We start from the raw sequence: 21,535 nt of genomic DNA, 5'->3' as shown, positions 1-21,535 counted from the left end.
ATGTAACAAATTTTAATTCAAACTTATTAATTAATTGTATAGAAACATATTCAATGGGCATAGTTGGTTTTTGCAATGTATTTAATGTCATATTAATTATGATACTATATGTCTTTCTTTTTGTTTTGTTGAAGATTACAAAAGTCTGCAAATTCAGTAAAAGAAACCAGGCTGAGGGGTATGTAGGGTGTGCTAATTGAAGAAACATTGGTGTATTTGTCTTGAGAAGATCTGGTCATGTTTGGGGTTTGAATTTCATTTATAGATCTCTTGATCTGTGGAGTAGCTTATCATCATGCTGGAATAGAGGTGTCTGATAGAAAAATTATTGAAGCAGCTTTTAATATGGGAGATATACCAGTACTTTGTGAGTATCAAACATCTGAGAATAAAAAGTGTTGCTATTATATTGAAACGAGAGGAGGGGATTGTAAAAAGCCAACATATAACCATCCCAACAATATTTTTTACAGTGACGATACTAGTTTGAGAAACAATTGATAAAAGTGAACAGTTTTATGAATTTTGGTGAGCCTTTCCTAGAAACATCCTAATTTTATTGTTTATATATAAATAAATATAAATAATTATCACAGGACATTACCAAAATATAGAGCCAGTGTGATGTGGCGAACATGGACTAGGGAGACCTGGATTCATTTCCCTGTTCTATTTTAAATTTCACCTTGGGCCAGTTCACTTGATCACTCAGTTCTAATTCACATGGCTGTTGCAAGGATGAAATAGGATAACCCCATGTTTGCTGCCTTGAAGGAATAGAGATGTGATTAATAAATTGCCATATGAAACTGCATTTATCATGAATTATTTAAGAGTTGCTGACTTCATTATTTTTCATTATTACTTTAGAAATAAGCACTGTCTGAATCAGTTGAGATATTGTTGAACTTCAGCTCCCATCAGCCCCGACCAACATGGCCAATATTTATTTTTATTTATTTATTCATTTATTTATTACATTTATATACCGCCCTATAGCCAAAGCTCTCTGGGCGGTTTACAGCAGTTAAAAACAATAAGAATAAATATACAAATTTTAAAACACAAAAAACAATTTAAAAACACAATTTAAAGTTTTTTAAAAAGCAATTTAAAAACACATGCTAAAATGCCTGGGAGAAGAGGAAAGTCTTGACCTGGCGCTGAAAAGATAACAGTGTTGGCGCCAGGCACATCTCGTCAGGGAGATCATTCCATAATTTGGGGGCCACCACTGAGAAGGCCCTCTCCTTTGTTGCCAAACTCCCAGCTTCCCTCGGAGTAGGCACTGGAAGGAGGGCCTTGGATGTTGAGCATACTGTACGGTTGGGTTCATGTCGGGAGAGGCGTTCCATCAGGTATTGTGGTCCCAAGCTGTGTAAGGCTTTATAAGTTAAAACCAGCACCTTGAATCAAGCTCGGAAACATACAGGTAGCCAATGTAAGCGGGCCAGAATCAGTTTTATCTGTTCGAACCGTCTGGTCCCTGTTACCAATCTGGCCACTGCATTTTGCACAAGCTGCAGCTTCGAACCGTCTTCAAAGGCAGCCCCACATAGAGCGCATTGCAGTAATCTAACTTGGAGGTTACCAGAGCATTGACAATTGAAGCCAGGTTATCCCTGTTCAGATAGGGGCATAGCTGGGCCACCAACCGAAGTTGGTAGAAGGCACTCTGTGCCACCAAGGCTACCTGAGCCTCAAGTGACAGAGATGGTTCTAGGAGAACCCCTAAGCTACGAACCTGCTCCTTCAGGGGGAGTGCAACCCCATCCAGGACAGCTTGGACATCCACCATCCAGTCAGATGAACCACCCACTAGCAGCATCTCAGTCTTGTCTGGATTGAGCCTCAGTTTATTAGCCCTCATCCAGTACATTTTCGCAGCCAGACACTGGTTCAGCACATTGACAGCCTCACCTGAAGAAGATGAAAAGGAGAAATAGAGCTGTGTGTCATTAGCATACTGGTGGCAACGCACTCCAAAGCTCCGGATGACGGCACCCAACGGTTTCATGCAGATGTTGAACAGCATGGGGGACAGAACCCACCCCTGTGGAACCTCATACTGGAGAGTCCAAGGTGCCAAGCAATGTTCCCCAAGCACCACCTTATGGAGCCGACCCACCAAGTAGGAGTGGAACCACTGCCATGCATTCCCTCCCACTCTCAACTCAGCCAGTCATTCCAGAAGGATACCATGGTCGATGGTATCGAAAGCTGCTGAGAGATCAAGGAGAATCAACAGAGTCACACTCCCCCTGTCTCTCTCCCGACAGAGGTCATATAGGGCGACCAGGGCTGTTTCTGTGCCAAAACCATGCCTGAAACCCGACTTAAATAGTTCCAGATAATCAATCTCATCCAAGGGTGTCTGGAGCTGGCCTGCCACTACTCGTTCAAGGATCTTCCCCAGGAATGGAACATTTGCTACTGGCCTATAGTTATTAAAATTTTCTGTGTCCAGGGAGGGTCTCTTCAGGAGTGGTCTCACTACTGCCTCTTTCAGGCAGCCAGGGACCACCCCCTCTTGCAGAGAGGCATTAATCACTTCCCTGGCCCAGCCGGCTGTTCCATCCCTGCTAGCTTTTATTAGCCAAGAAGGGCAAGGATCCAGCACAGAAGTGGTTGCACAAACCTGTCCAAGCACCTTGTCAACATCCTCAAGCTGCACCAACTGAAACTCATCCAAGAAATCGGGACAAGGCTGTGCTCTGGATACCTCGCTTGATTCACCTGCTATAACACTGGAGTCTAAGTCCTGGCAGATGTTAAAGATTTTATCCTTGAAGTGCCTAGCAAATTCATTACATCGGGCCTCAGATGGTTCTACCATGTCCTTGGGGCCAGCATGTATATATTATTATTATTATTAAATTTATTTATACCCCGCCTTTTGGCCCAAGGCCCTCAAGGCGGCTTACAAAGAAAAATAAACACAAGTATAAAAATACATCAATAAAAGCAATACAATTTACAAAAATTAAACTAAATAACAAATAACATTAAGAAAAATAATGTTAGAGGCCTTGACAAATAGTCAAACCAGAAATCACTCTGTGCCCTATTAGCCTTGAGCACTATGCATAACTGTCTGTAATACCTGGCCCCACAAAATGATTTCATTTTCTGTGGCCCCCGGACAATTCTGAAGAGTTCCGCTGGGCGGCAGATTGATGTTTTGATAGTGGCAGCAAAATATTGTTTTTTTGCTGCCTTCACTGCCCCTAAATATAGCTTACCATAGGAACTTACCAGTGTGTAACTGCATCCACCAGTTCGTCTCCATCTGTACTCAAGCTATCTTCTATATTGTTTCATCGCTCTCAGCTCTGGGGTATACCATGGAGCCGTACGAACACTACACAGGAGAGGGCGATCAGGAGCAATCATGTCAACCGCCGGGTCATTTCTGTATTCCACAGTTCCACCAGGGTTTTGACAGGAGTGCCAGCCCTATCAGCCGGAAAACTCCCCAGAGCCCTTTGGAAACCATCCGGATCCATTAGTCTCTGGGGGTGGGCCAGCTTAATAGGTCCCCCACCCTTGCAGAGGGGAAAAGCTGCTGTAAGTCTAAACTTCATCAAGCAGTGATCTGTCCATGACAGAGGGACTGATTTAAGGCCCCCCACATTCAGATCACCATCTCCATGTCCAGTTGCAAAAACGAAGTCTAGAGTATGCCCTGCTACATGTATTGGGCCAATGGCATGTTGGGACAATCCCATGGTTGTCATGGAAACCATGAAATCCTGAGCTGCCCCAGATAAGGTGGCCTCGGCATGGATGTTGACATCCCCCAGAACCAACAGTCTGGGGGATCTCAACAGTACACCTGAGACCACCTTGGTGGAGAGTGAGATGGGGTGGAGTGGAGAAAACAATTATTTAAAAAAATGGACAGTGGTGGAGAAAAATGGAGTGGAGGAAAAAAAGGAGCCGGAGGGCAAGAACATGGATAAAGGAGGAGAAGGAGGCAGCAGCAGAATGGAGATAAAGAACTGTGAAAGTGAAAGATGACTCTGTGTGTGTGTGTGTGTGTGTGTGTGTGTGAGAGAGAGAGAGAGAGAGAGAGAGAGAGAGAATCCTGTGTTTGCACTTGGCACACAAAGTGGCCTCCAGCACCATCTCTGGCTACTGTGCTGCGTTTGCAATATTTTAACTTTTTTGCATCTCAGGGGAAAATGTTTGCTTGGTTGAGTGGCCCTTAGTTGGTGGCAGGGCACGGTCCGGGAGGTGGTTAAGTGAGAGAGATTATGCTTGCTGGCTGAGTGGGGGGGGTTGCACTTGGTTTGGCGTGCAGAGATCTGAGTAATGGCCTCTGCCTTCCTCCCCACCTTCCTTACCAGCAGAGAGACCACCATTGCTATCTTATGGATAAAAAGAATTATTCTACTACCTCTGTATGTGTGTGTTTATTTGTAATGTTGTTTTAGGCCACTTAGATGTGCAGCAGCCATGGCCAGCACCTTATAGGCATTTTTTTTAAAAAGTAACCAAAATGTAATTGTAGTGATTACTTCTGAGAAAAAGTAATGTAATCAGTTACTTTCAGAGCAATTATAATTGTAATGGCAATTACTACTTTTTTGGGTTATGTAATTGTAACTGTAATTTATTACTTTTTAAAAATAATCTTCCACACTCTGGTCACATCTTGTGTAAGAAAATTCCATATTTGATGTGGGGAAAGTACCTCATTTTGTCCATCCTGAACCTCCCACCATTCAGCTTCCTTGGATGACCCCAAGTTCTAATATTAAGAGAAAGGAGAAAGCACTCTCTTTATCCACTTTCTCCTGTGCATGGAAAGATGATCTCAGGTGGGTAACTAGCTCCACCTAGTGGCTGAAGGCAGAAAGAGCACTGTTTGATTTTGCAGGAACTTCCCACTTTCCCTGGCTACTTGCAACAGTACTCTTTCTGCCTTCACCAAAGACGATTGATTCTGCTCTCTGCTTACCTTTGGTTCAGGCCTGTATTTGTTCTTTCTCTGTTTCCTTGTTATTAGTGTTGGTTTTTCCCCATGTGTGTTCATTGTAATTCCCTTAAAAAAAAACCGATTCCCAATCCTCCTTGCCTCTTGCGGGAAAGAATTACCTTTAATCTCTCAACAAGCTTTGGATTGCAATCCACCCCCTAGGGCTGCTGCTGCCAGCCAGCTTCATTGCTCCCCCACTTCTCCGGAGCAGCCTCAGCAACTCTGTCTCGCCAAACACTACGGCCTCCCCTTCTCTGGAGCAGCCTCAGCAGCTCTGTCTCACCAGATGCTGCGGCCTCAGCTAAGGGGCTTCTGCTGCCGCACCCAGGTACTTCTTCCACCCGCCACTTGTCCCTGTAAGACCAGCAGAGCCGCTCGCCCTTATAAGCCCCGCAAAACTGTTTTCCACTCCCATGGGAAAGGCAACCAATAAATTGGTGATTCCTGCCAAGATATCCAAGCTGCTGCCGCCATCACGAAGGCCCGATCTTGCCACGTGCCCCACTTTATCAAATGGCAGTGGCCAACATTATGTGTACTTTCTCATCAGAGGCAGTTTCAGCCCACCCTTCCACCAGCAGGCAGGAGGTTGCTGAGACGATTTTAGTGCCGGGAATGGTGGCTTCAAGGGAGGATTTGGATCCTACCTCAAGGAAAAATAGGCGGGAACGGGGCAGCATTGAATAACATGGTGCTGGGGGAGGTGCCATAAGAGAAAGTTCACACAGCGCATCATGTAGATCTCAGAGGGACCAAGAACCTGGGAGCGGGCAACCTCTGTCAGGTGAGGAAGAGGGGCAATTTGCTGTGGCCCTAGGAACCATCTTCTCCACAAGTTCTCCTGAGGATTTTTGGGGGTTTCAGGATGTACACATATCCTACCCACCCCTACAGGAGATGCAGACTTCACCTTCAGCACAGGCTACATATGCAGGGGGTGGTGGTTCACTCAGTCACTCCTACACCTATGGAAACTCAGACTACCTCCTGTTAAGCACAAATGTGCAGTTACAGTTTTCAACACAGATGCTGAAGCAACTGAAAGATCAACCGAGGGACGCTCTTTTGCTAGACCTAACTAGGGAGGTGTTGTCCTCTTTCTTGCATTATGGAGCTTCTTAAGAAGTTTCTCCGCAACAACACGTCGTTATGCACCAAGCTGCTTCTCCCCTGCCTCCTGGGCAGGCCGGCATTAATGTTGCCAGGTCATCGGTCCCAATTCCACCCAGGGCACAATGGACACAGCACTCTACTCAAACTCTCTCATCTCTCATAACCGTGTATCACCGGATCCCCATCCTGTCACCAGGGTAGGCACTCTCATTGACTGGAAGATCATATAGTAGATCACATAGTAGATCCTGACTATGAGTTAATTGTTCTGGGTGAAGAAGAGTGGGGTGAAGATTCAGAATCAGAAGAATTTTCCACTAACCGGATTTTTCAGGAGGCTCACTTTCTTCCCCTGTTGGGCAAGGCTATGGAGGCATTAAGTCTGAATCCTTCAGAGGATTCATCAGGCCCCTCAGCCTCTAGAGTAGCGGCAGTGTGTCTGGACCCAAAACTCAAGTCAAGGGTCCTTAAACTTCCTTCATTACTCCCAAAGGTGATTAAGTCCGAGTTTGATGTTCCTTTGCAATTCAAGAAGTTGGTGCCTACAGCAGATAAATACTATACACTTGAGCAGCATATTATGGATCAACTAAAAGTTCCTCTAGTAGTTGCCCCTATAGTGAGCTTGCTGAATTCATCCTTGAACCCAAAAAACTTGGACGCTCATCTTAAGGATCAACAGACTGCAAAATGAATCAGGGTCTTAGAAGGGTTCATGAGGCTAGTGCCTTATCAATCCGGGCAGTGGTGGCTTCTTCAGTATTTGTATGAGCTTCCCTTCTCTGGCTGGAGGACTTAATGGATGGTCTGCAGCAGGACCCATCTAGAGTCCAAAAGTCTCTACTAAAATTCTCCCATGCTGTAACTTTCATGGCAGATGCAGCCATGGATTCCATGCAGTTTTCCACAAGGTTGTTGGTGACTGGGTTTTTTACTAGGAGGACCCTATGGTTGTGTCACTGGGAGGCTGACCCTACTGCTCACTCCAGTTTGGCTTTGGAGCCCTACATAGGGGGCAAGTTATTTGGAAATGCTGCTTTGGCAAGAGTCCTAGAGTCAAAAGAAAATAAGTCAATGCCTTCTACCAGGAAAAGAGAGGACAGAAGATATTTTTGTAGATCTTTTCACCCTTACCAAACTGCTCAGCCCTTTTGAGGTTCCAGACCATCTGGGAGAGCAAAGGTTTGGTTCTCAATTGCAGGGAAATAAACATCAGTTCTGACACCACTGCTACACCAGTGGGAGGTCATCTTCAGTGGCTCTCATTGGTGGAGGAAGGTTTCATCGGATCAATGGGTCCTACAGACCTTGTGGCAAGGACTTCACCTGGAGTTCACTTCCCCACTGCCACTGAGGTTTGTACCCTCCTACATATCCACATCTCTGGACAAGAGGGCCAGGATTCAGGAAGCCATCATACATCTGTTGTGAATTGTGGCTATTGAGCCAATGCCTCTAGGGGAGAGGTTCTCTGGAAATTATTCAATTTTTTAATGGTCCCAAAGAAATATGGCTCCCACAGAGCAGTACTTGACCTGAAAAGTCTGAACGAGTATGTCTCTTACTGCAAGTTTTGCATGGAAGCCTTATTGTTGATCAAGGAGACCCTGAGATAGGGGGATTTCCTGACTTCCATCAATTTAAAGGATTACCTGCATGTCCCCATCTTTCAATCTCACAGACACTACCTCAGGTTCGTGATGGGGGAAAACCACTTCCAGTACAGGGCCATGACCTTTGGTCTGTCATCTGCTCCCAGGGTATTCACAAAGATTGTTGTTACCCTGGTGGCGTACCTCAGAATGAAAGGGATTCATGTGTATCCCTATCTAGGTGATTTTTTAATTTGGTCCTCATCGCTACAGAAGTCATGGAATTATCTTCATGTGACTCTAGCTTGCTTGAAAGATCATGGTTTCCTAATCAACCATGCCAAGAGCCAGTTATCGCTATCTCTTTGCATTGTTCACTTGGGAGCCACAACAGACTCGGAACTAGGGCTATAGCATTGGCACAGGACGGAATAAAGAAGGTATGCTAGCGATATTATCCATTCTTGCTTTGCACTTGGTAGACCTCATGCAGTGGCTCTGGGTCTGATGGTCTCAAGATGTCAAACTACTCCCTGGATAAGACATCACTCTCAACCTCTTCAATGGGCACTGCTACCATTTCAAGATGACATAGCTGCAAGGCAACACTGACAGGTGATGCTGTCTTCGGCGGTGCGCCAGTCACTCCTATGGTGGGTACATGGACCAAATCTATAGAAGGGTGCCCTCCAGTCTCTCTTTGTCTACTTTCCTTTAAAGTCTTGTTTCTTGTGGCTATCACTTCTGCTTGAAGAGTGTCTGAGCTGGATGCTTTGTCTGAATAAATGTTACTGTGTTTTTCATAAGGATAGGGTCATTCTCTGCACTATCCCTTTGTTTCATCCTAAAGTGATTTCTAACTTTCACTGTCAGCAGGAACTTGTGTTACCTTCTTTCTGCCCTTCCCCAGTCCATCCCACAGAGAAGGCATGGCACTCCTAGGATGTGCACAGGGCCCTAAAAGTTTATATATCTAAAACAAAGCTTTTCTGCTGAACAGATAGTCTGTTTTTTTTCACCCAGCTTCATTAGGAAAGAAAATTTCCACCTCAACTTTGGCCAGGTGGATTAAAGCATGTATCACCCTGGCATACGCCACCTTGAATTTGACCCTGCCTGCCAAGACAGTGGTGCATTCTACCACGGCAGCACCTTTTCCTTCAATGCTTTTCTTCAGGAGATCTGCAGAGCACCAACATAGGTTAGTCCTAACATGTTTGTCAAGCATTACAAAATAGATGCTTACGCATCTGCCAAGGCTGCCTTCGGGAGGAGAGTGTTATAGCACTTTCTCCCAGGGCAATAGTATTGTACAGCCCAGCTCATTTCCCTCTCTCCATGGGTCAGCTTTGGTATGTCCCACCTGAGATAATCTTTCCATGCACAGGAGAAGCGACATTTGGTCTTACTGTGAAATGGTCTTCTCCATGCATATCAAGTTGATCTCAGGGCCACTCCCTACGGGGTGCTGGGCTGCCAACATTGATTCTATTTTTCTGTTATTAGCAGAGTGTGTGTGAATGCTGTTCTGTTTTCCAATCTCTTTGGTCGCTTTATCTACATTTACTCATCTAGTTGGCTAGTTATCAAAGAACAGTTGCAAGTAGCCAGGGAGAACGGGAAGTCCCTGCAAAATCAAACAGCGCTCTTTCTGCCTTCAACCAAAAGGTGGAACTAGTTACCCACTTGAGATCATCTTTCCATGCACAGAAAAGACCATTTCACGGAAAAACCAAATGTCTATTCTCTACACCATACATAATTTTATACACATCTATAATGCCCTCCTTACTTGCCCTTTTTCTGTAAACTTTCCTCATAATGAAGTTATTCCAACCCTCTGATAATTTTGGTTGCTCTTCTTCTGTACCTTTTCCAGCTCTATAATATCCTTTTTGAGGTACAGTAACCAGAAATGTACACAGTATTCCTAATGTGGTTGCACCAGAGACATCACAACATGTTCTAAAAATGATGTGGGTGGGAGCTTGCAGGAAATATGTGACAACCAGTTTTTATACTTTCAAATATAATGAAAGAGATATGAATGGATGGTATATTTAAAGTAGTCAGTATGCTACAGAATTGTGCTTGTCTGTTGCTTTCTGAAACATTTAATTTAAAAAGCATTTAAATGTTTGCAGTTACTACAAGTACCCTTGCTATGGGGGTAAATTTACCAGCACACCTGGTAGTTATAAAATCAACAATGCATTATGCTGGAGGAATGTTTCAGGAATACAGTGAAACTGACATTTTGCAAATGATTGGAAGAGCAGGAAGACCTCAAGTAAGTTGAATCTGTCATTTAAAACCATTTTTAATATGAGAGTAGTAAAAATAATGATGTACTACAACAGCAATGATATCAAAATATTAAATGAAAGTTTATTTTATTTATTTATTAGATTTATATCCCACCCATCTTCCCAGTAGGAGCCCTGGGAGTTCTGTAGTTACAGATGTTTCTGAAGTTTTTATGTACCCAGCTATATCTGTATAATTAACATAGTCTTGTTTACTAGAAAATATAAAATTGATGCAATGGGCTTCTACAAACTAAATTAGTTTCTGAGTTATTTGTTGAAGAAATATCTACTGAATATCTAACAAAAAAAAATCAAACAGGAAATCTCTCATACAAAAACCAACAATTCACAGTACTGTTTGAATTATCTAGATGTGCCATATTTGAAAAATCAATCCACTGTATATGTTTTACGAGCCATCATTACTTTAGTTCTATATAGTGGATCCACATTTGTTGGAATGAAATTTAATATTTGCCTAAAAGGATTCTGTGCTCCCACTTTTATTTTTTACCAGAAAAACTTAAAATGGAATGTGTAACAAAAGTCTCATATTTTGACAGTGTAAGACACAAAATTAGTGGTAAACTGGCTGGGATTCTTTCATTTTCAAAGCTTTTGTTGGTAATCAGTGAAACTATTGGTGTTACAGGGTTTTTCTTAGGCTGTTATCTGTTCCGTCCATGTGTTGAAAGCAGGGTGTGGAGTGGCCCCATTAGGACCAAAACTGTTGATAGACCAAACTGTTGATGTTTACTGTTTCTTTCAAAGAGTTTGTTTTTGAAGGAATTGATTAAATAATATAATCTAAATGTATGTTCAGCCTATATTACAGCGGGGTCCGGAACGTAACCCGCCGTATGAGTGGGGCCCTACTGTACTCATTGTTTATCTGAATCCCTTGATTTTAAGACTTTGTCTTACGGCTATCTGCCAGCAATTCAATAAAGAGTACAAAAAAACAATGTAGATAGGGATAGCCCTGCCTAGTACCTTAAGTTAAAGTAAAGATTTCCAAGATGTTCCCATTATTGTTACTAAATAATAATAATAATAATAATAATAATAATAATGTTATTATTATTCAATATATTCAATGGCGGCAAACACTTTGCAATAAAACAATTCTTTCAAAAGCATTCTAAAAACATTTAAAAACATTTGACCAGTGATCTCAGGGTTGCAGAAACCATGTCTGTCATCCACCAAATGCCTAGTTAAAGTTCTAGGTTACTTCCCTGATCATGATTTTCAATACAGAAATTTTGAGTTGGAATATTTCAGTGTCTGAACATCATATTAGTTGACACTTAAATTTTAGCTAATTCCTACTCTATTTTAAGGTGTTCTTCTGTTTCCCCCCCCAAGTTTGATACAACAGCCACAGCAGTTATCATGACAAGGCTAAGTACTAGAGACAAGTATGTTCAGATGTTAAATGGTGCAGATACAATCGAAAGCAGGTAACTTAAGCCATTTTTCTCTATGTGGTTGGAAATACAGTCTAAAACATGTTTGTTTATTTCAAAGAAATTTATCTTATGGATCATGAAGATAGGCCTGTGAAGAAAGGGAGGTATGGGAAATCTTTATATTCTCTGCATGTGGGAGAATACTAATCAACAAGACAAATAAAAATCCACACCAAAGTTTTCTTGAATATTTCTATAATAATCTGAACAGAAACAAGCCTGTGTTGCAATCTTTCACATAGTTACATGCTTGAAAGTCCCATTCATATAATTGTGTACAGTACTTCAGTGTTTAATTTGATGAAAACAGTGAAATAAAAGAAGAAAATAAACACAAGTTCCTGGGTTTCTCTCTCTCTCTCTCTCTGGGCATAGATCAGCTTTAGAGGTGAATGGTGGAAATGGTCTGGGGAGAAACGGTAAAGCTCACCCTCCTCCAGCACTGTTGTTCTGATGCAGTTCTGAGCCCCTAACAGCTATTTTTAATTAAAAATGAAAATACAGGGAGAAGATCTGATCATCATGTGTAATTTGGTCCTAAATATGCTTAGGTTTGACCTTCTATTATAATCTGAGTTTTTTTTCATAATTTCTGTAGCACATAAATTTTGGCAAATCAAAAGTTTCCAAAATTAGAATTAACAATGAAAATAATATTTCATTATTCACTTTGATCCAAGAAAAGCAATATGTGTGTGGGAACAGGTTTCAATGCACAGAGCTCTTTCCTGGAGCTGTGCTTGGAAGTCCGTTTGGCTTCTGCCACATGGGAAATCCCCACTCTCAGAGGTACGTGTAGTATCAAGCAGGTGACTGGACCATCCCTTAAGTGGGGGTTGAGATCCTTGTACATAGCAATGGACATTTAACCTACTAATACATGAAAATATATTTAATTGAGGCTTTACTATAGGTTTCTAATTTTATTATTGTACTGTTTAGAGCAATGGTTCCCAAACTTTTTTTCCCCATGGACCACTTGAAAATTGCTGAGAGTCTTGGCAGATCACCTAATTATTTATCTCCCTGTTCTAGAAATTATAATGTGCTAGATGCTGTATGGTTTTTAATTGTATTTTAATTGCTTCTTATATTTCTTTTATATTATATTTATTGTATTCCATGAAATTCAAAATGTAATGCAATAAAATACATTAAAAGAAATAAAAGAAACAATACAATACAGTTAGAATCAATATGAATATTTAATGCAATGGATATGCTATCTCCTGTCTTCAACCACAAATCTACAGACATACTGTGGACTACTTGAATGAAGTTTATGGATTACTGGTGGTCCACGGACCACGGTTTGTAAACCCCTGATTGAGAGTATATTTTCAATGCAGTGGATTCTATCCAGTTGGTGTCCCTCTGCTAATGGATGGCTTTTTGATCCAGTGGAAGCTTCTGTTAGTGGATTAGTAATCTTCAGTGATTCATACACTCCTACCGCAAATTTGCTTTGGAGGATTGGGAGACCCTCCAGAACAGTATGGGAGGTAGAGTGGCAGGTTGTCAGGAAGGGAGAATCACTGAAGGTTGCCTTGATTCCTGTTCTGCTGATGTTTGACACTAATAAAATGAAAGAACATAAGTAGAGCTGTGCTGGATCAGGCCAAACAGCCACCTAGCCCAGCATTCTGTTCTCACGTTGGCCAACCATATGCTTATGGAGAACCTTTCGTAAATGGAGGGATGCCAATCAGATACAACTCATTAGGAATAAGAAGCAATAAAATATCTATTGGCCTGGTTGGAAACTAATTATTAACAAGGGTCATATTTTGAACTGAGCAGGACCTGAAGGGCCAGAAACATTTGCTCTGCTCACTTACTTGCTCTCATACTAAACAAGGAACAAGGAGAGCCCTCCTTTATTTGTTCTTACACAGAGCATACAGCAACTGTGAGTTGTTGGGTTTTTTTTGCAGTGTTCTCACACATCTAAGCTGTTCTCTCACACTCTCATGGGTGCGTAAGGGTATAAGTATTTACAGAGCTTCAGTTGTTGTTTGCACTAACAAGGAGGTATGTTAAAGAGCCCTTTGACAGTGTATCTACGTAACAGTGGAGTGTGATGGTCCTTGGAATAGGGGCTATTCTAGTGGCTCAATGGGAAGATCTAGATTTTGCCCCCAAACCTGCAGTTACCTATGTCTAATTTTAAGAATATAGCATGTTGCTTGCTATTGGTAGATATTTGGTATGTTTCATCTGTATGTATTTACTTTCTGATTTTCTTAGTTTGCACACACATCTTATTGAACACTTAAATGCTGAAATAGTGCTCCACACCATCACTGATGCGAACATAGCTTTAGAATGGATACGATCAACTTTCCTCTACATCAGAGCTTTGAAGAATCCAGCTCACTATGGTTGGTTATTCTTACTTTTTCTGGACTGCAGCATTCATTAAAATATGCTGTGATTTGTCTGTAATAAAGTTAGTTGTAATAAAGTAGTCACATTTTGAAAAATAAATTAGTTATACAGTAGGGCCCCACTTATATGGCAGGTTAGGGACTGTAGGTCATGTCTTACTATATTGCCCTTTATATCGGGACTTACGATTTATTTTTATCACTCTGATTTTACAAAAAAATCCTGGCAGCTCTGATGCAAGCTATGTACATTACCTGCTAGCAGACCAGAACCCCCAGGTTACAACCAAGGTGGCCAGCTTTTGTGCAGCCACGATTGTTTGTAGGAGGAGGACATTGCAAGTTTTTTAATGCTGTTTTACGATTTTATCAGGATATGCATATACTGACAATAGTGATGTAGTTCAAAATGCTGATTTCTTGTATAGTGTTTTGGACGTTATTTATTTATTTTATTTGCTGGTCTATGACCGAAATAAATATACTGATTGATTGGTTAGGGACCAGACCCCCGCCGTAAAGCGAAACATTGATCAGCTGTAATGCGGGGAGCTCCAGCTGACAGTGCTTGCCCCCTGAAGCTCCCCCTGCAACAGCTGATTGTTTCGCTTTTCCATACATCGCTCTCTCCCCCCCCTCGCTCGCCCTTGTTATGGTGGGGGTGTAGTGCCACGGATTGCAGGGAGGGAGCTGCCCGCCCACCTGTGCCTGCTCGCTTGCCCTCCACTGGGAGGGGGATGACAATGCTGCTCCCCCAGAGCTATCCTTCACTCCCCCCAGGATGTTTTGGGGAAATTGTCTTGTTTTTAATTTGTGATGTGACAGAAATTACAACCTCCATTTAAAGAATGACAACTTGTTTTTAAAATGGGAGCAATGTAAGAATAGGACCCTCTGAAAAATTCAGTGAATAAGGCAGTGGGAATGCATAACAAAAGCCTCATCTGAAACAGCCCCCAAAAGTCTGCTCACTCAAGACTTCCCCTGACTAAGGGTGGATTTTTCATGATCATGTATCACCCTATAATTACTTAAGTGATCATGAAAAAAGCCTATATAGTAATATAACCCTTGAAGAGTTAAATATTAGAACTTTGTGTTATGGGTAGAGTTAGACTCTACCCCTTGGACTTTCGTTTGCTCTGCTTTTCATTTTCATTTGTGCTGTCTACCCAGCCAACCATAAAGGAGTATGTTTGTTTGCCACCAGTAAGAAGTGTTTGTTTATTTTGCAGTTATAATGAGTAGAGCAGGATTCGGTGCTTATTGCTAAAGGGTGAAATAAAGAGATAACTTAAAAGTGATCTGGAAAAAATGGCTACCCTTTACTCTTTTAAAGCAGTCACATAATGGCTATTTCTTCTTTTTCTTGAATACTTAATAGCAAAGGATGAAAATAGCCCTAGAGGAGTAGAAATATTGGTGTGTACACTACAGTTAGCTATCTGGCTGGCTGGCCACCTAAGCTGTAACTCAGGCCTAATTTTCCCAATACAGTAGGGCCCCACTCATACGGCAGGTTCCGTTCCAGGTCCCCGCTGAAAAGCAAAAACCACCGGAAAGTGGGGCCCTACTCAGCGCTAGCGTGCGAGCTCCCCGCCCTACAGCTGATCATGCTCCAGCTGATGAGCTGGAGCACAGGGAGCTCGTGTGCTCCAGCTGATCCCTGTCAGCTGGAGCGCGCAATCAGCTGGAGCGCAGGGAGCTTGCACACTCCAGCTGATAGCTGTCAGCTGGAGCGCAGTGGCTGGAGCTTCCTGTGCTACAGCTGATCGCCCTGCTGGTGCCGCCGTATTAGCGGAATGCCCTGTATTAGCGGGGCACCGACAAGCGGGGTCCTACTGTATGTGCAGCACAGCATGATGCCTTTTCGGTGTTTGTAGACAGAAAAATCACCCCAGCAACAACAACAAAAATCCAATTGCTTTCCACAGTTAGTTTCCAATTGCTTATTTAGTCCTTTGTATAGCAGCCAGTTAAAAAGTTTTCCCTTGATTGTCTAACAGGAATGAACATCTAAAGGTCAGAAACAAGACTAGAAGGAGGGAATCTCAAGGAGAAGTTAACAAACACACCCTATAGAATTTATTTTCTCTATGGCCTTCCCTAAACTTGTAGTATGGACAAGTTTGTTTTTCAGGTGGAATTTAAAACAGATATGTAATGCAGCATCAATGCCAAACTCAGAAGCTCACTGTCATTACCAAAGTAGTTCATTTCAAGAAGAATCAGAACACAGGGACAGATCACAGGTGAAAGAGAAAGAGGACTGTAGCTATAGGGACAGTTAAGCTTTTGAGTCTGGCATTCCTAGGGATCTCTCAAAAAAGGGTGAGATAGTTCAACCAATTATGAATATAAGAAGAGCCTGCTGGATCAGGCCAGTGACCCATCTAGTCCAGCATCCTGTTCTCACAGTGGCCAACCAGGTGCCCATGAGAAGCCCGCTTGCAGGTCCTGAGTGCAAGAGCATTCTCCCCTTCTGCAGCTGGCAACTGGTTTTCAGAAGCATACTGCCTATGACTGTGGTGGAAGAGCACAGTCATCATGGCTAGTAGCCATTGATAGCCTTATCCTTCATGAATGTGTCTGATCCTTTTTTAAAGCTATCCAGATTAAATTTGGATTATGTAAGATTACGTAAGATTCATGTAAGTTAACACACCCTCTGGATGGAAGAGGAGTGAAGGGAAAAGTCACTGTCCCTTCCCTTGGCCCAGCCCTCACATCCTTTCTAGTAGTGTGTGTATGTGGAATTGGCTGGCGTTATGCTCCTTCCCCCACAATGCCCCACCTAGAAACGTGGCTGCCCCACCTAACAAGGAAGGCTGTCTTCAGGGCTGATGCCAATACTTGGAAATTTCTATGTTAAAATTTGTCTCTTTGGCTAGCTTTATTTTACTATTACCTTTAACATTATTTCTTCCCCTTCCTTCCCTTGTGAGACCATAGAAAAGGGAGACTGTCCTTGCAGGCTACTGTGCTATGGAAGCAAATAAGTTTAGCTGCAAGTAGTCACCTGCATAACTTGTAGAAACTGGCTGCCAACATCCATGAGTACTGTATTTGCTTCTTCTGTTTGGGAGAAGGTGTTGAAATCTTACCACTGTTTTCACCTCACAAACAGCATGTGGAATGTAATGCCTGATTATATTTCAGTGGTCAGATGCCTCCAGATGGATGTTTATTGCGTAGTTGATGTTTCCCATACATGCAAGGATTTGTGATATCTTTATGTCTCACTTACTATCAGACCATAATTCATTTTATTTCTTTTTAAGAACTCTGCCAGCTCTGCTAGACTTGCAAATCCAGGGCTGTTATTGCGTATCAGCTGCATATTGCAAGCTGCTAGATGTAAAAGACCAGCATCTGTTGCAAAATCAGAGGTTTTATCAAGTACCTGAAAGGTCACAAAATGGCCAGCACCCCAAAGACAAAATTATACCAGAGGGATACAGAAAAATTACCTCCCTTTGAAATATTATGCATGAAGATCCTCTTCATTTTGCTTCATAGTAAGATGGCCCTGGCAGGATCTAGAAGTTTAACAGGCTTATTTTAGAATATGATTTCAATTTCTTCATTAGTAGGTTTGATATAGTTTTTCGCTATGCAACATGCTACAATATTTTATTTATTTAAAAACATTTCTAAAACACTTAATATTTTAAAATCTCCAAGCAGTATGCAACAGAACAACAATAAAAAGTATGGTAGAAACAGAGATACAACATAAAAAACAGTAAAACATTATTATAAAAACAGACAAAAACAGGCATTCAGTAATAACAGGGTCCAGTCTTACGGGTTAGGGAAAGCCTGGGCAAAAAGATATGTCTTTACAAGACTTCTGAAGCAACTGATGGATGATGCTTCACGTATGGCAGAAGAAATGACATTCCACAGTGTAGAGGCAATGGCAGAAAATGTTCTATGATATTCTGTAAGGTGTGCCATGAGTAAAATTTCCCCAAATGATGTAAGTGATCTTACAGGTCCATACAGGGGCAAGCGATATTTCAGGTAACCTGGTCCTAGGTTGTTCAGGGCTTTGTAACAAGACCTTGAACATGGCCCAGATAGAAACATCATCACATAAGAAGGCAGTACTAATATTTTGCCTCTGTTAGTCAGTATTAAGCTGTAAGTCTGCTTTTAAAGGAAATTCAGTTCACTTTTATTAAGTACTGTGTGCATTTTCTAGTTTTCGTCTAAATAGACTTGTTTTTATAGAGAATCAAAAAGAGAACATTAAAATTCAGAAAAGCATTTCATATCAAGTGAAAAGAGATCTATTTCCCCCTGAAGGCAGAGTTTCTCCTTCTGCACTGATCCTACTTGCTGTCAACACCACAGCATAAGGCATTCTGGGGTGTTCAGCACAGTAGGATCTCTCTGTACATAGAACAGCTGCTTTTCAGAGCTGTGAAAGAAAGGAAAGAAGTGGTAAACGGAATAGTTACTTTGTTGAAATGCCCTTAAATGATAACAGTTAGGACATTTAGCACCTTTCTCTACAACTGTTTTCACACTGACTTCAATTCTTTTAAGATACATGTGAAACTATTTTATTAGTAAATGGAAAAATATTCATAATAAGCAATTCAGAACAAATGTATATATTTGTTAAAACCAATAGAATTGCAGGACGTTGATTAACATTGTTTTCTTCTGGTTATTAATGTAGTAAGATCTCAAAATTTCATTTTTGGGAAGCAGGCAATACAGTGAAATGGCAGATACTGAAGGCATTCTAAACTAGGAAAACTAAAAATAAGTACTTTTCTGAGCCTTTGTTTTCATCCCTAGTTTGGTTTCTTATGCTGCATATTCTCATAAATAAACTGTATATAGTTTGTTGTCAAGTGCCTTCAAGTCAATTAAGACTTATGGTAACCAGTGTGGTGTAGTGGTTAGAGTGTTGGACTACAAACTGGGAGACCAGGATTCTAATCCCTACACAGCCATGAAGCTCACTGGGTGACCTTGGGCCAGTCACTGCCTCTCAGCCTCAGAGGAAGGCAATGGTAAACCACTTCTGAATACTGCTTACCATGAAAGCCCTATTCACAGGGTCGCCGTAAGTTGGGATCGACTTGAAGGCAGTCCATTTCCATTTTTCATGAATCACCAACCTCCAATAGCATATGTTATACACCACCCTGTTCAGATCTTGTAAGTTCAGGTCTGTGGCTTCCTTTATGGTATCAATCCATCTCTCGTTCGGCTTTCCTCTTTTTCTACTCCCTTGTGTTTTTCCCAGCATTATTGTCTTTTCTAGTGAATCATCTCATTATGTATCCAAAGTATGATAACCTCAGTTTCATCATTTTAGCTTCTAGTTCTGGTTTAATTTGTTCTAACACCCAATTATTTGCTTTTTCGCAGTCCATGGTATCCCCAAAGCTCTCCTCCAACACATTTCAAATGAGTTGATTTTTCTCTTATCCACTTTTTTCACTGTCCAACTTTCACATCCATACATAGTGATTGGGAATGCCATGGTCTGAATGATCCTAACTTTGTGTTCAGTCAGGGCCCGCCCCAGGCATGCTGACGCCCTTGGGCATCAGCTTCCTCCGGGCCCTGGTGTGTGTGTGTGTGCGCATGAGCGGGGGCCCCCATGCCCCCCACCTACCTGTCACCTATCTTATAGCATTGCCATTAACCAAGATGGCGGCCATGGTTTCCCTAAGGGGATGAAGCCTTCACCGCTATCTTGGTTGATGGCATGCGTGCGTGCTACACGCACGCATCCCTGCCATCAACCAAGATGGCGGCAGGGGCTTCAGCACCTTAGGAAAACCTTGGCCACCATCGTCATTAAGGGCAGTGCTAAAAGGCAAGAGACAGGTAGGTGGGGCAAGGGAATAGTGGGCAGGTGGAAGCTGCTGCCCTGCGATCTGTGGCTCTTGCCATGGATCGTGGAAGGTGAGCGGAGGGGCCCCTTAGGGGCCCCTGTAGCTCCAGGGGCCCTTGGTCAGTGCCCCACCTAGCCACCCTTTAGAACTGGCCCTGTGTTCAGTGATACATCTTTGCATTTGAGAACCTTTTCTAGTTTTCTCATAGCTGCCCTCCCCAGTCCTAGCCTTCTTCTGTTTTCTTGACTATTGTCTCCATTTTGGAGGTATTCCTCTTCTGTTATTACTTTAGCCTTCTTGACGTTCAGCTGTAGTCCTGCTTTTGTGCTTTCCTCTTTAACTTTCAACAGCAATCGTTTCAAATCATTACCGGTTTCTGCTAGTAGTATGATATTGTCTGCATATCTTAAATTATTTGTATTTCTCCCTCCAATTTTCACAGCTCCTTCATCTTGGTCTAATCCTGCTTTCCGTATACATTCTGTGTGTAGATTAAACAAATAGGGTGATAAAATACACCCCTGTCTTACACCCTTTCCGACTGGGAACCAATTAGTTTCTCCATATACTGTCCTAACGGTAGCCTCTTGTCCAGAGTATAGGTTGCATATCAGGACAATCGGATGCTGTGGCACCCTCATTTCATTTAAAGCATTCCATAGTTTTTCATGATCTACACAATCAAAGGCTTTGCTGTATTCTATAAAGCACAGGGTGATTTCCTTCTGAAATTCCTTGGTCTGTTCCATTATCCAACGTATGTTTGCAATATGATCTCTTTCACCTCTTCCTTTTCGAAATCCAGCTTGGATGTCTGGCATTTCTCGCTCCATATATGGTAAGAGCCTTTGTTGTAGAATCTTGAGCATTACTTTACTTGCATGGGATATTAAGTCAATAGTTCAATAATTACTGCATTCCCTGGGATCCCCTTTCTTTGCAATTGGGATATATATTGAACACTTCCACTCTGTGGACTATTGTTTAGTTTTCCATATTTGTTGACATTTTTTCAAAATCTGGACAGATTCAGTCTCAGTAACTTGTAGCAACTCTATTGGTATGCTATCTGTTCCTGGTGATTTGTTTCTTCCAAGTATTTTAAGAGCAGCTTCCACCTCACATTCTTAAATTTTTGGTTCATCATACAGTTCCTCCATGACTGAATCTGTCATCCTTGCATCTCTTTTATATAGTTCTTCAGTGTATTGCTTCCATCTTCCTTTTATTTTGCCTCATTCAGTCAGTGTGTTTCCCTGTTGATTATTCAACATCCCTACTCTTGGTTTAAATTTCCCTTTAATTTCTCTAATATTTTGGAATAGGGATCTTGTTTTACCTTTTTTGTTGTCCTCTCCTATTTCTGTACAATAACTATTGTAATAGTTCTCTTTGTCCCTATGTACTAGTCGCTATATTATTGCATTTAGGGTTCTGCCCGTGTTTCTATCTCCTTTTGCTTTTGCTTTTGCTTTCCTTCATTTTAAGAGTTTCTTCAGTCATCCATTGAGGTCTTTCTCTCTTTTTAACTAGATGTATTGTCTTTTTGCATTCTTCCCTGATAATGTCTCTGACTTCACTCCATAGTTCTTCTGGTTCTCTATCAACTAAGTTTAAAGCCTCAAATCTGTTCCTTATTTGATCTTTATATTCTTCTGGGATGTTATTTAAATTGTATTTTGGCATTATGATTGCTTTGTTGGTCTTCTTTAGCTTTACTCTGATTTTCGATATTACCAGTTCATGATCTGTACCGCAGTCTGTTCCCGGTCTTCGTTTTCGCAGACAGTATGGAACTTCTCCATCTTCTGCTACCA

At 41.8% G+C, this 21,535-nt stretch overlaps 1 protein-coding gene across 12 annotated transcripts in view; it reads left to right on the top strand.

The window, feature by feature from the left end:
• The window catches only part of HFM1 (helicase for meiosis 1), a 164,248-nt gene that overhangs the window by 72,751 nt on the left and 69,962 nt on the right, over positions 1-21,535 (top strand). For all 12 annotated transcript variants that reach the window (XM_061633640.1, XM_061633646.1, XM_061633648.1 and 9 more), the window contains 5 exons: positions 135-178; positions 266-367; positions 9,831-9,976; positions 11,364-11,458; positions 13,715-13,848. In XM_061633640.1, coding sequence (XP_061489624.1) covers positions 135-178; positions 266-367; positions 9,831-9,976; positions 11,364-11,458; positions 13,715-13,848 — 521 coding nt within the window. The remainder of the gene's footprint in view (positions 1-134; positions 179-265; positions 368-9,830; positions 9,977-11,363; positions 11,459-13,714; positions 13,849-21,535) is intronic.

The sequence above is a fragment of the Rhineura floridana genome, chromosome 6 (genome assembly GCF_030035675.1).
Source record: "Rhineura floridana isolate rRhiFlo1 chromosome 6, rRhiFlo1.hap2, whole genome shotgun sequence".
Lineage (NCBI taxonomy): Eukaryota > Metazoa > Chordata > Lepidosauria > Squamata > Rhineuridae > Rhineura > Rhineura floridana.
The sequence above is the reverse complement of the archived record's forward strand: the minus strand, read 5'-3'. Positions and strand labels throughout refer to the sequence as shown.